Genomic DNA, 15,335 nt, shown 5'->3' with positions numbered 1-15,335 from the left:
ATTGAAATTAAAGCAGACATCCTTGCCTCATTCCCAATTTTAGGGATAAAGCACTTAGTCTTTTACTGTTAAGTATGATGTTAGCTCTTAGATAAGGTGGATATTGAGGAAGTTCCCTCCTGTTCCTGGTTCATGGAGATTTTATAATCATGAATGGGTGTTAAAGTTGGACAGATGATTTTTCTGCATCTGTTGAACTTATCAAATGAATTTTCTCTTTTATTTTCTTAATAAGTCCAAGTACCTTGACTTTTGAATTTTAAACAACTTTGCAATCCTGGAGTAGATCACACTTGGTCTTGATGAATTATTCTTTTAATAGATTGTTGGGTATAATTTGCTAAAATTTTGTTAAGAGTTTTTACGTGTGTGGTCATGAGGAATGTTGGTCTGCAGTTTTTATGTCAGTAATGTCTTTGCTCAGTTTTGGTAACAGGATAATGCTGGCCTCACAGAATGAGTTAGGATATTATCCCCTTGTGTTTTCTGGAAGGGTTTGCGTAGACTTGATACTTTTCTTTTTTTTTTTTAATTTGAACTGTTTTATCAGTGAAAGTATGTAGGCATAGAGTTTTCTTTATGGGAAGTTTTTAACCACAAATTTAAATGTTTTAATAAATAATAGGTATTTAGATTTTTTTAATTTCATCTTGGGTGGACTTTGGTAGTTTGTGTCAAATTTATTGACAAAAAGTTAATAATCTCTTTTCCTTATAATATCATCTCTGTAGGATTTGAAATGATATTCCCTATCTCATTTCTGTTAATCATAATTAATGTTGGGTTTTTTTTTTTCCTGACCAGTCTGGCTAGTATCTTAGGAGTTTTATGGCTCTTAACCAGCTTTAGATTTCATCAATTTTTATCTGTTCTTCTGTTTTCTATTTATTTCTGCTTTGATTGTTATTATATCATTTCTTCTGCTTTAAATTTGCTCATATTTTTAGTTTTTTTAAGGTAGAACCTGAGGTCATTGATTTGAAACTTTTCTTTTTTTCAATAGAGAGAGTCAGCTGTACAAATTTTCCCCTAAGTACAGCTTTAGTGGCATCCCACATACTTTGATATGTTGTCCTTTTAATTTTTTTCTTTTAACCCTGGGCAATTTATTGGTGAGTTAAATTTGCAAACATTTGGGAAATTTCCAAGTATCTTCCTGCTACAGAGTTCTAATTTACGGCCAGAAAACATGCTTTGTGTGATTTGATCCTTTGAATATTGAGACTTGTCTTATGGCTCTGAATATGATCTTTCTTAGTCAGTATACTTGTGCGCTTCAGATGACTGTGTATTCTGCTGTTGTTAGGTACAGTGTTTCATAAACGTCAGATCAAGTTGCTTGAGAATGTTCAAGTTTAGTATATACTAGCTGATTTTTCTGCCCATTTGGTTCTATCCATTAAATAAGGATATTGAAATCCGTGGCAATTGTGGATTTGTTTATTCCTCCTTGTATTTCTATCAGTTTTTGCTTGATGTATTTTGAAACTGTCTTTATTAGGTGTGTAAACCTTTATAATTGTTATTTCTTACTGATTTTTTTTTGTCATTATGAAATACCTCTTCCTTGGTAATACCCTTTGTTTTGAAATCTACTTTGTTTATGATAATATAGCCATTTCAGCATTTTTGGTTATTTAACAATGGCATGGCATATCTTTCCCACCCTTTTACTTTTAACCTATTTGGGTATTTATATTTAAAATGTATTTCTTATAGGCACTCTGACCTGCTTTTTAACTGGGGCATTTAAACCATTTACATTTAATGTGATTGTTGATATGGTTAGATTTGAGTTGCTCATTCTGCTATTTATTTTTATCCTTGTCTCATTTGTTCTTTTGTGCCTTTTCCTTTTTCTGCTCTCTTTCAGATTAATAGAGTTTTTTTTATGATTTTATTTTATCTTCTTTATTGGCCTATAAGGTAATTCTTTATTTTGTTATTTTACTGGTTATTTTAGAGTTTCTAGTCTACATCTTTAACTTAAAGTGTATCTGCAATGATACTATGCCACTTAACATTTATTATAAAAACCTGACAATATTATACCTGGGTTTCTTACTTCCTAGCCTTCATGATGTTTTTCTCATGCGTTTCATTTTTACATAAGTTATGAAACTCATAAATCATTATTATTACTTACATTTAATGATCAATTATATTTTAAAGAAGCTTTAATAATAAGAAAAAATAAATATTTACGCATACAGTTACCATTTGGTATTCTTTATTGCTTTGTATGGATCCAGGATTCTGTCTAGTATGATTTTCCTTCTGCCTAAAGCACTTGCCTTAACATTTCTTGTAGTGAGGGTCTGCTATTCCTTCAGCATTTATCTATCAGAAAACATCTTCATTTGCCTTTGATTTTTACAGATTTTTTTGGTATATAATTCTAGGTTGACCATTTTAATCTTTCAGTACTTACGGGTGATGCTCTTTGTCTTCTCGCTTATATTGTTTCTAACAAGAATTCTCATGTCATCCTTCTCTTTTGTTCCTCTGTGTGAAACCTTTTCTTTTACTTTTACTTTGGTAACTCTTGCTGCTTAAGATTTTTTCTTTGTCACTGGTTTTGAGCAATTTGGTTATGAAGTGCCTCGGTGTAGTTTTCTTCATGTTTTTGTAGCTGGAATTTGTTGAGCTTCTTAAGTTTATAGTTTTAATTTAAAAAAAATTCAACCACTATTTCTTTGCATATTCTTTCTGTCCCCCCACCCCTTAGGGGACTCAAATTACGTGTGCATTAGGCCACTTGAAACACAGCTCACTAATGCTCTTTTTAATTTGGGGGCTGTTTTTCGTCTCTTTTGATTAGGTGGTTTCCTTTGCAGTGTCTTCAAGTTCATCCATCTGTTCTTGGCAATGACTTACCTGCTATTACACTCATCCAGTATATTTTTCATCTCAGACATTGTGGTTTGCATCTTAGAATTTTGACTGGGGTCTTTTTTTTTTTTTGTATTCTCCTTGTCTAACTTTTTAAAGATATATAGATTCCATTTATAGTAACTGTTTTAACATCCTTATTTGATAGTTCTGGCGTATCTGTCAATTCTGGGTTGATTTTAACTGTTCTTTTCCTCATTATGGACTTTGCTTTCTTGCCTCTCTGCATGCCTGGTAATCTTTGATTAGACGGCAGATATTTGAATTTTACCTGGTTGGATACTGAATATTTTTGTATTTTTATGAATCTTCTTGAGCTTTGTTCTAGGATGCAGTTAAGTTATTTGAAAACAGTTGGATCTTTTTCTGGTCTTGCTTTTATGATCTGTTAGTGGACTTGGAGTATTGCTCCATCAAAGACTTGTTATTTCCCATTACTGAGGCAGAACCTTCCTGAGTGCTCTGTTAAATACCCTCCATGAACTGCAAATTTCCCAGTCGGGCTGGTGGGAGCAGGCACTGTTTCTGGCCCTTCAGTAGTTTTTCCCCAGTCTCTAGTGATTTCCTTCAACACGTGTGCTGATCAGCACTCTGCTGAATACTCCACGGGGACCTGTGAAGAACTTTGACCTTCTCAGCTCTTCTCTCTGTTCTAGGAATTCTAGCTGCCCTGGTTTCCCAAGACTCTCAGCTCTGTCTCCTCAACTCAGGGAAACTAACTACTGGGCTCCTCCTCAATTCGCCTTTATTTTTCTTGGCCTAAAAACTCCCTCAAGGCAATAAGCAGGGGCAGTCACTTTGTTTCCCAACTCCTGACTCTCAGCTCATCATTGCTTGATGTCCAGTGGCTTGAAACTATTGTTTTATCTATTTTGCCCCTTTGTTTGTTTGTTTTAGATGGGATTATAAATTTGTTTCCTGTTACTTCATCTTGGCCAGAAGCAGAATTTCATTTCCCTTTTACTTTCAAAAATATTCTAAATATACTGTTACTTTATAAAGTAAAAGTTCTTTATGTTGTGAAGACTTTTAGCATTTTTTAAGCATTATCTCATGGAGAGATGGAAACAGGCTCACACAGACTTGTTTAAAGTCTGGCTAGTTCTGGACGTATGATGAAGACACAACCAGCATCTTTTAACTCTAGATCCTGTGCTTTTTCTACAATAGCATATTTTCTGAATTCATTGAAAATATCTTCCAAATGTTACAATACAAATCAGTTCAAGATGTATTCTCCTTCATTTAGTTGATTTAAAGCTTCATTTAAGATTGATTCCTGTTAGAGATATGATTTGTTGTCACCATCATCATCATCTTTATTGTCATTCTTTATGGTTGATGTTTCTTTTTGGATTACATTTTTCTCCCCCTGTAATCATAGTAGATACAAGCTTTCCAGTATAGTTTGTGACGTTGTCATGATGAGTTACATCCAGATTAATCCATCCAGATTAAGTTGCACTGACCAAGGCTCTTTACCCCTAAACATTTTAGTGCATATTTCTTAAGAGTTAAAGTGTGCATGAATAATATAGTTGACAACTTCAGTGCATTTCATATTTTTAAAAATTGAGATACAATCAGTTTACAGTGTTGTGTCAATTTCTGGTATACAGCATAATGTTTCAGTCATACATATACATACATTTGTTTCCATATTCTTTTTCATTATAGATTACTACAAGATATTGAATGTAGTTCTCTGTGCTATACAGTATAAACTTGCCAAACAACTACATTTTTGATAACAGCCATGCAGCCCTAAATCTGCCCATGGCTTTAGGCTCTTCTGTATTCTGACATATTGTACTTTTCTTTGTTAATTCAATAATCCCATGGCATAAATCTTTGATCTGTGTCTCTCCAAACTGTGTCTTTATGTTAGTAATTGCATCTTCACTCAGTGGTAGCTGTGGAGGCAAGTCTAGGCAACTTAAAGATTTTAAATTGTGTTACATTATTTGTAGTTTTATTTTTCAGAAGTAGATTCAATTTAGGTTGTCTAAATTTAGAGGTAAGAGGTCGTCATTGATAAATTATCTCAGGAATCATTTGTGTAAATTAAGCAATAGTTACTCACCATTCTTTTCCGGGATCTGTAGCAAAAAACTTGGAGTACATGTATCAGGCCAATGGATGGACCTGAGAGCCCCTTAAAATTTTATGTTTGAACTTATGTACCTTTAAAAGAAAAAGCTATAGCTATAATTTAACTGCAAAAGCTCTGACTTTGGTCTGCTGTGGAAGCTTAGAGGGCAAGGACGTTTTTTTTTTTGATTCACTGATTTATCCCAAGTGCTTGGTGCAGTGGCCGGATGCCTATATTAGGAGCGCAGCAAGTATTTGTCGAATGGAATGAATGAATCTGTAGATACTTTCTCTTTATGCTTCTAGAGTCAGTATGTCAGTAAGTAGGAACTGAGGCTACAAGGGCTGATAAAAGAGATAGATCCCTGCCTTCAAGGAGCTTGTGTCTACCGGAGGAGATCAGAGGAGTACAGTTTATGATTTTAATTGGCTACTTACTTGCTTTTCCTATCTTTGTCTAATGTTTATGATCTTTACCTGCCATAGAGTAGGCACTTACTAAGTGTTAATCAAATGAAAGAAAAAATTAATAACCTTATATATCTAATTCACGTCAGTGATTGTGTTACAATTTTATCTTTCACTGTAAGGGACTCTCCCCACATGAGTTTTGATCTTGCTCATTTGTTTGTGTTGGATATTAGTAATGAAGGAGACCATTTACAGAAGGTTTTTGTTTGTTTGACTCTTTGGCTGAAGTTATAGGCCAGCATAAAATTATCACTGCATCTGAACTTACTCCAGTTCTGATGTGAGCCAGGAGTGATCTAGAGGCTAAGTACGATCACCATGTTTTTCAGACATCGTCAGCACTTTCTCTTTGTCAGAGTACAGTCTTGGGCTGTTTACTCATTCTGCCCTATGGTAGGGCCCTGTTCTTACTGCCTGGAGCTTTGTATTCCCTCATTGCCCTTAGCTGTTTGGGTTCTTCTTTTATAGTGTTTGGAGGATATCCTTTTTTTCCTTATGATGTTTGATTAATGATTTATCCTGATGCTTCATGTTGATTTAAAAGATGACTAGAATGCCTATCTACCTAAGATAAAAGTGTAGACATAAGAGAAGTTTATAAAAAGGCAAATGTGACTCTAAGATCTCTATATTGGGTGGCACACCCAGTATAGGATGCCTTCATGGGAAATACATGGTGATTGACTCTCAATTTCCTAACTTGCAATTTTTTTATGTTCTCTCCTCTGTCCTCCCCCTCTCAAAGCTTCACGATTGTCATATAACACTTTAGATAAGGTGATTCATTGTTAAATAATTTTTTTTTTTTTAGTACTTAGCTCTGCAGAAATTTTTTTAAGCATTGCATTTGGTTTTCTCTACTTTTCTAGGTTTCGTTTTCTTTTCCCCCTTCTGAAAAATGTATCAAGAGGGCTATTAGTTTTTATCTATTGGGAGGATAGTGAAGTTTAGACCAATATGTAGAGAGCGCTTGCTACCTAAAGTATGTTAACTTTCTTTCCTATGTAAATATGCATTTAGTATCACAATGGCGATTGGGAAAAAAGGAGTTTAGAATCAGATTTCAAATGAAGACAGAAGTAGACCTGTTCAAAAACAGAAACTTTGGATATTGTAATACTGAGTACTTATGTATATGCCATTTAAAATTTGTTTCCTTTTTTTTTTTTGTTTTGGGGGGAGGTAATTAGGTTTATGTATTTACTTTAGCGGAGGTACTGGGGATTGCATCCGGGACCTTGGGCGTGCTAGGCATGCGCTGTACCACTGAGCTACACCCTCGCCCCTGTATATGGCATTTAAAGGGAAACCAGCGCATATGTGTGCATGTGTATGTTGTCACACAGGTTAGTTTATCTTCATCTATCCCTTCACGTGAGAGTAAGCAGTTGGGAAGAGGCCCTTAGCTGCAACATTACTTAAAGAACTTTTCCAGGTCAAACAGTAGAACTTGAGGCAGTTCTGTCCCCACGTTGAAGCTGCGCTGAGACTTTTCCCTTGTGTTTACTGATCCTTAGTAAGAGAAGCAAATTGATAATTGACATAGCAGCTTTTCTGTTTTAAGAAATTAAATGCTTGCTTATGTTTTATGGTGTAAATGTTGATGTTCAGCGCCACGCATAACTTATTCAGATTTATTATGTGTCATTAAATCTTGAGCTTTTTATTATGGTAGTGGTGCTTTTCTAATTTCTGTTACTGATTTTTTCTGTTTGTGGACAGTATAAAACTGTCTAGCAGTTTAATTTCAATATTCTCAATGAATTATGAAAATAGTTCTAGATTTTGCAGTTTCAGTTAGGTCATCTGAATAAAGTGCTTTTTGATGGTGTTGCAGAGATTTTTAAAGCATAGTAAATCTGATTCCTTGATTTCTATTACAGTATTTTAAAAAAATTTTTAGTGCCCACAGAATAATATAAATGGCTTTTTCTGTAGGCAATCTCATTTAAATAGGACTCCAAAAATACAATATTCAAAAATCTGTTTATTTCTCAAATTAAAAATAAAGTTACATATATTGAACATTAGTCTATTCAGACATAATCTTATTCTAGCTGATATACCAGTAGCATCTCTAGTTTCCTTTCTACTTGTGATTTAGAGAAAACGTTATAGTTTAATTCTACTTCTTCTTTGCCCTGGCTACGGTCATGATCACTCAGTCATGGACTTTTGTTTATTTATATTGAATTTTCTCACCTTCTCATTCTAGTGCTCTTTCAGAATTAATTATAAAGTCAGATGAAGTTAACACAGCCTTTTCAGAGATAATAATTTTTGTCCTTTATTTAAAGTGAAATTATAAAAAAGCCTCAACTGTCGGAAACCACCAGAGAAACTTTCTCGAACAATTTTGGTGGCATGAAAGCTAAAACCTAAAAATTTAGTCCTTGCTGCCAAAGGCTTACCAACTTTTTGCATGGGGAAGTAAAAATTTTATAGGCCATGATAACTGAATTTGTAATTAAAATGATTTTTTAAATGAAAAATTATTCAATGGAGTATATAGAAATATTTGGGATTTCTTTGCAAGATTACAGTGGAATCCTTAGATCTTATGAAATGTGCAATTAAGAGTAACTATTTCTTTGATAAGCATAAGCATTATAAAATACTTGTAATTTCAGAAGGAATAAAAAAACAAGTCTGATACAGTGAAAAATTATGATTTTTTCAGATAAAACTTCTGTGTGTGCCAGATCTGCTTCTTAGGATTTATGGAGCTGCATTTTCTGGGTTTTATTACTGCTCATTTACTTATCTCCGTTCTCCTGTTTACCTCACACGTGCCTGATTGACATCATGATGCATTCGTGTGGAAATTATGAAAAGTTGTTTTCATGCAGCTGTCCTGTAGTTACAAAAGAACTTCACTGCGTGAAAAGCAAACATATCATTCAGCAGACAATGCTTAATCTGTTCAGGAGCCCAAACCTATTGCTGTTCAATGACAGAAGAAAGGAGAGGGATTAATTTGAAGATGCTTGTGCATGACATATGGTAATTTCTCCATAGGAAGGAAGTGTCAAATGGTGACCTCTAAATCTTAACATTGACCTCCAGTTGTAGAATGTGTGAGCCATACGGTCCTTTTGCCTTTTCATGTGATAATTTAAGCTGAACATCTTCCAAGCAACATAACTTTTTTGGGGGAAGGGGTTGCTGTATCTGTTCTGTAGGGATTATCGTATTCACTGTAATTATTTTAGAATATAAGACATTTGTATCATAAAAATATTTTTTAACCTCCAAAGGATGGAGCTATGTTAGATTCTTCCAACAAGAGTTAAGTATATTTAACTTAACTTAAAGTTGTTATATTTTACAATTTTGTATAATTCACAAGTCGGTATATTTTAAAGTGAGTTCTTAAAAGATGAGTGTAGAAAATTGACGTGATCTCAGTGAATTATTGGTTTGAGATATTAAAAATAATTTAGACATAATGTTAGGAAATAAATTATTAGAAAAATGTAATTGACAATCTGAAAACCAACATAAACTCTTCATTCTGTGATGCACTTTAAACAGTGAATTACATTTTTGTGAATTCTTAATGCATTTGTTGACATTTTTTTCATTGTAGCCTTAATTATTTTAGAGCTGTTTTTTGCATTAGTTGACACACCTATCAACTATAACATTAAATAAATTTTGGTTTTAAGAGGAATTTGAGCTACACTATGATCGCTGTTTAATGAAATATATCATTTCATTGCTGTAATCCTTAACGATCATGCCCTTCTGATTAAAACATCATTTTTCAGTTCTACATTTACTATATTTTGCCAGTTTTGTTTTTCATTCTTCACTAATACTGAGCTTTTTTTTCAGAAACCTCTGTATCTCAATTCTCTCCCCTTTCTTTCTTCTATTTTCCTCTGCAAGTCGCTGCACCTGTCGTTTCCGCTCGGTCTGATGCTGATCACTCTGGCTCTGACCCTGCTTCCACTCCTGCTTTACATACCTGTTTCTTAGTAAATGAAGGTATTCTCTCTCAACTTCCTAACAAGTGTCTTTCAACCTGTGCTTTATTCTAATATGACATGTTCTTTTTATCTAATTTATACATTCATCTGCTTTATGTATGAGATCCTAAAGTTTCCATTTTATAACTTGATTTGCTAACAGTAATGATAAGGGTCGGTTATACAAATGTGATGTTTTTCTTGGCTGGTGTGAACCATGTTCCTGTAATCTAGAATGCAGAGATGCTCATCGTTGATACAAAGTAGGTATTAAAACAGGGGTTTGGTTTTCATGATGATGTTTGCCATTACTCTCTCTGGTATTAGAGCTAATTATTTTACACATATTATTACTCTGAGACAGACACACTTTGCCCTCTGTACACACTGTGTGCCCTGGTTAGAGGGGAAAGTATTTTTGGAGCTCTGAAAATGTGAATGGAATCCACAAACCTTTACTCCCCAGAAGCTATCTGGGATAATTTATACTAACTGGAAGCATAACATAACTTGTGAGCTCTGAGTCATATCCACACTCTGCATTGTGGGCTCCAGTTTGTATAATATAAAAAGGAGGAAATTTACAAAATCTCAAATTTAACCCAGAATGATTCTGACTCTTCACTAAAAAGCAATAAAACCGATCTATTCAAGCAGAAGGAATGATATGATATCTATAAGGTCTTGAGCCCATGTTCTAAGTACTGTTCTTTTGGAAAGAAAACATGGGGACTTAAAACTCTTGTTTTGTTTGGTTTCCCTGTTATGGACCTGTACTAAGGTTCCTATGTTAGGACTGAATTTTAGCAAAAATACTTAAGGTCATATTTATTAAGCTATTGTAAAAATAGTAATTTGTCAATTTAGAAATAAGCTATTGACTGTGGACCATGGTGAGAAGCATTTTCACATTAAAATTTAGCTAATAAATATACTTCATTCTTTCATGAGACATTAAAATACTTTAAGAAGTTACCAGGTAGTAATTTGCTTATATATATTTGTGTGTGTATGTATGTATATATATATTTCTCTGTTGAAAATCAATTATAATCTAAAATGTGTGTGCTCATCACTTTAATTAATGTAATTATATATTCTCAGTTGATGAGGATTTCCTTACTGAGAGGATATATATTTACATAGGTGGCTTTCTCTTTCTCTCACTCACTCACGTTCTTTTTAACAGCCTCAATAAACATTTTGAGTTTTACGGTGGGGTTTTTTGTTGTTGTTTTAGAAAACTATAGCTTAGATTATTTCAAAACATTGATTTGCTAAAGTTCTGTAGTGACAGATAACTCACTTTGTAATATGGACACCTTTAAAATAGGGTTGAAATGATTATTTGAGAATGTCTGAATACTAGTGCTTTCAAATTTGCAGTGGTTTAAATTGTTGTCTTTATATAATCTATTTCCATATTGTGGATTAGAAATTTGGAAGCAATAACTTTTATTCCCATAGGTTAGCGTTAATGATGCTTAAAACTTTGTAAATTTGGGGTTGTCAAGTTTTTATTTTTGTGCAGTGTAGGAATTCATGTTTTCCTCTCAAAATTGGTGTTAGTTTACTTATTTTAGTTATGATTGCGATTAAACTTCTGATTCAGTTTTTAAGAAAAGGGGTCAGTAAGTACCTTATTAAAGGCCCTCTGACAGAGAAGGGAAGGCATCTATCTGTTGAGTGGTACAATACCAGGCAGCCAGGCCTTGAGTGACAGGAGCCTCTCTTTGGATATGTGATTGCCCTTTTAACTGACAGTAGTTTCAAGTCTGTAGCTCTAGCACATGTTCATTTCTCTGCTTTCCTATCCCTGTATATATGTCTTATTTTAGAGGAACTGTTTAGAAATGTGCTTTTCCTGCAGAGTTCATAAATGCTTTATGTGGAAATTTATTTTTATTTTAAAGCCTGGAGAGTTCTTGTAAGTACCAGTTACATGATTTAGCGATGAAGTACATTTGATATGTCTTTGTGTAAAATAGCTAATAATAAATTAAAATCATTTACAACGTAATTTAGCAGATTTTCCTATTTTGGTTTTAGGGATACTTACATATAGAAAAATCTTTGAATGAGGGGATGCCTGAGTGCTCAAAGCGTTTGTAATATGTTACATTTTGACAGGATGGAGTCAGCTGGCTGCCATGCACTGTGTTATGCTGCCAGACCTGCTGGGACTGGACAGGTTTAGGCCCCCGCTTCTAGAGATGCTGGCTCGGAGATGGCAAGATCGATGCTTGGAGGTAATATCACAGTGATATGGATAGCAAACAAAAACATTAAAAAGGCATTGGACAGGTTAAATTTGAAACAGAAATACCATGTTTATCTGATTTCTTATCACCTGTTTATTACGTGATAGAAAATAATGGAGTCATGATTTTTTTTCAGTTTTTATACTAAATAGTAATGTTTCAGCTTACATACTTATTTACTTTTTTATAAAAAAAATCCAGTGAATATTTGATAAAAAAAGTTTTATATACTTTATGGAACAGTTTCTTAAGTATTTCTTTCTGTACAGACCATACACATACACACACACACACACACACACACACACACATACTTACACCCACCTCCCCCAAAATCGCACATTCAGGAATAATCACATCAGTCAAATTCTAAGTGAATAAGCATCACCCAATGAAAGATATCATGTTACAATAAAAAGAAAAGGTCTTTGGAATTAGAAGAGACCCGGGTTTAAATATCAGTTCTGCCAGTTATTAACTTTGTGACCCTAGGTGATTTACTTAACCTATTTGAAGTTCATTTGTAAAGTGAGGATAATAATATATTCCTCGTGGGATTGCTGTCAGGATCAAATAAGATAATGTAAGTAAAACAGTGAGTACAGAGCCTGACACATGGTACGAGCTCAGTAAACAGTGGCTATTATTTTGTGTTAATGGACTTACGCTGCATTAGATGTTGCTTGGGATAGAATATCAACAGGGACTTGGAAATGTTCTGTAGAGGTTTTCCTTATTATAGCATTTGACCTGTATAGCTATAGCAGTTCCTGTCACTCAGGACTTTTAATTTGCCAAATTTAAATAATATTTTTGTCCCTTTCCTGGTCTCTCTTCCCTCAAGTCCAAGTGGAACTGCAGCATGCTAAAATTTTCATGGTTTTGCCTTTGAATGTTTGAATTCACCTCAAAAGTCAGTTATAATTAATTAATTAAATATAATATAATATAATTAATTAAAAACAGTGTTTATTTTAATTCTCATCAGATGCTGCTGAGTTATCTCTTCAATTATAACTAGTTAATAAATTGGTACATCCTTTGACAGTTGACTAGATTCTTTCAACCCATGCCTGTGGCACCTTGGCCAAAATAAAACAAAACTAAACTAAAACTGCAGAGTAAAAGTATGTACCACATTGAAATAAAAATTGAGATAATATAATTTTGAAAAATAGTTTCCTTTTATAGAACTAACGCCATTACACAGCAGTACATTTGCTCATTTATTGAAAACAAATTGTTTAAGCCTGTCTTAGAGATACATGAATTGTGTGGACTGATCCATATATGTTTGTGTAAACAGTACCTCTTGAGCATTATAATATATAGAAATTTGCTAGACAAAGTTAAATTTCTTCAGGCTGAAAGAGAAAATATGGAATAGTTCTAACAGTGATGTTTTAAATAATATTTTCATGGAAATTAAAGAATTGAAAGTGCTAAATTAAAGTGCAAGAATGTTTTAAATTTCATTTTTTGAAGCTTATTAAATGTTCAAACATTATTCTGTGTATTAGTGTTAAGTGTTTTTCAGTGAGATCGTTCATTGAGATGTCTGACTTGCTCACATTTAGTTTATTCCACTTGGTACTTAATTCATTGTTTGGTTAGTAATTTTTCTCACGTAAATAAGCGTGGTTTGTATATTTTCTACCTCTCTTTCATTATGAACCTGCTAGTTTTTAAACACCTCACCCACTTACCTTTTTTTGCGTTTGGATCTGTGGTCTTAGGTCAGAGAAGCCGCGCAAGCCCTGCTTCTGGCTGAGCTGAGAAGAATTGAGCAGGCGGGGCGGAAGGAGGCCATCGATGCCTGGGCTCCTTACTTACCCCAGTACATGGACCACGTCATATCACGTAAGAGCTCTCATGCTTTTCCACACAGGTTTTCACACATGTGTAGGAAAATACCCCAACTCAGAAATACGCTTGCTCCTGCCTCGCAACAAAAGTGAGTCATTTACCTTAGAGTGAAAATAAGGGATCCTCCAGTTTTGCTTATTCATTTTCTGGATCCTTACAGCTTGGAGTTTGATTTTCAAAAAAAGAAGGAAAAAAAGAAAAAGTTATGTAAATATCAATATATTCACCAATGGGCTGACCCCTTATAAGTTAATCCCAATCGAAAACTCTACCCTGTTTAACTGTAGCATCTGTCTCTGCATATTTCATTGTTATGATTATGGGTACCATCTTGTTAGACACTGATCTGATGATGTGCAAGTGCAAATACAGGGCAGATCCTTTCCAAGTAAAGTTGGAATTGTGAATCCTTAAGAACTAAAGATCTGGTAGAGTTAGACCAGTGTCCTATTGAAAAAAGAGAAAATTAGGAAGGATTTTGACTGAAGGACCTTTTGGAAGAATATGCTTTCAATGGATTGAGAAAGTTTATGGGGAAAATTGCTGAAATTTTGGAGTATTTTTTGCAAAACAAAACCTTTGCAGTCGTGCTGCTAGGTCAGTGGTGCATCGAGGAAAAGTTATACTGTGCTATCATTTTTTTTCTTTATAGAAGAAATATGCTTTATTCCCAACTTATTTGATTCATTCTTTACTCTTCTAAAGAAGAATTCAGAGTTAAAATTTTAACCTGTTATATTGAGTGTAAGATAAAATAAGTTTCATTTTTTTTTTTAAGTCTCAGTGAAACTTTAAAAAAAACTTTCTAGTATGAAAATTTGTCCTGGGCTTTTGGTGCATTCATTTTAACTGGGCTTTTGCCAATACTACTTACTTTTGGTAATGAGATATTCACTGTACTTGTCAAGACAGACAATACAGGATTGTATAAGATGGAAAATGAAAAGATTCAGAAAGGGTTATAATTGTTACTACTGGTACAGCTCTACCACGTGTTTGCCAGTGGTGACCATGGTGGTTACTTAATTAAGTATGTGACCTTGCACACTTAGCCTTTTTCGGCCTCAGCTGTGTCACAGATTAAATGAAGATGGTAGTAGGACTTTACAAAGTTATTTTGAGCATGTAATGAGTGAATCCTTGAGACAAACTCTGAGGATAGTGCTGTAGAGTGGACTGAAGGTGAAACTAAATAGCAAATTGCTAGAGATTGTTTGAAAAGAGAACACTGTGGAGATATGGAAATACTGAGAAACAGTTTTAAGACATCCTTATTTAGAATGGACTGGTGTACAGTGGGAGATGGATTAAAGTAGACTTAGTAGATGAGAGGCTATTACTGAAGGGGATGTGGACCAAGACCTAAATGTAGATAGGGTAAAAGGCAATTAATTCTAAACCTTAACTGCAGATTGCATATAAAGGGCTAAGAAAAACTTGAAAGATGAGTGCCTTGTTGTATTCCTGACGGTTGGGAAAGAGAGGTGCCACTAGCAGTGGTGGTGGATATCATTTTATTTTATTTTTTTCTGGAAAGAAGAGAATGGTTCTCATCATTGTTTAAATAAACACAAATGAGGTTGTTCTTAGGTCAAGTTTAAGCCTTTCCATTTATGTAAATTAAAGTCCTTGGTATTTAGTAACAGTATCCTAGAGTATTTGATAAATTAGCTGAATGCTAGCTTACTCAAAATTTTGATCTTATCACTTACTGCAAAATTGTAATTTTAGCAGAGAATAGCCAAATAGGCATTCTACATGTAATGCAAACATCACACACTAA

At 33.9% G+C, this 15,335-nt stretch overlaps 1 protein-coding gene across 4 annotated transcripts in view; it reads left to right on the top strand.

Moving 5' to 3' along the window:
- The window catches only part of WDR7 (WD repeat domain 7), a 287,874-nt gene that overhangs the window by 80,812 nt on the left and 191,727 nt on the right, over nucleotides 1–15,335 (top strand). For all 4 annotated transcript variants that reach the window (XM_072952162.1, XM_072952165.1, XM_072952163.1 and 1 more), the window contains 2 exons: nucleotides 11,556–11,674; nucleotides 13,423–13,546. In XM_072952162.1, coding sequence (XP_072808263.1) covers nucleotides 11,556–11,674; nucleotides 13,423–13,546 — 243 coding nt within the window. The remainder of the gene's footprint in view (nucleotides 1–11,555; nucleotides 11,675–13,422; nucleotides 13,547–15,335) is intronic.

Source organism: Vicugna pacos, chromosome 30, assembly GCF_048564905.1.
Source record: "Vicugna pacos chromosome 30, VicPac4, whole genome shotgun sequence".
Lineage (NCBI taxonomy): Eukaryota > Metazoa > Chordata > Mammalia > Artiodactyla > Camelidae > Vicugna > Vicugna pacos.
This window is presented reverse-complemented; position numbering and strand designations above follow the sequence as displayed.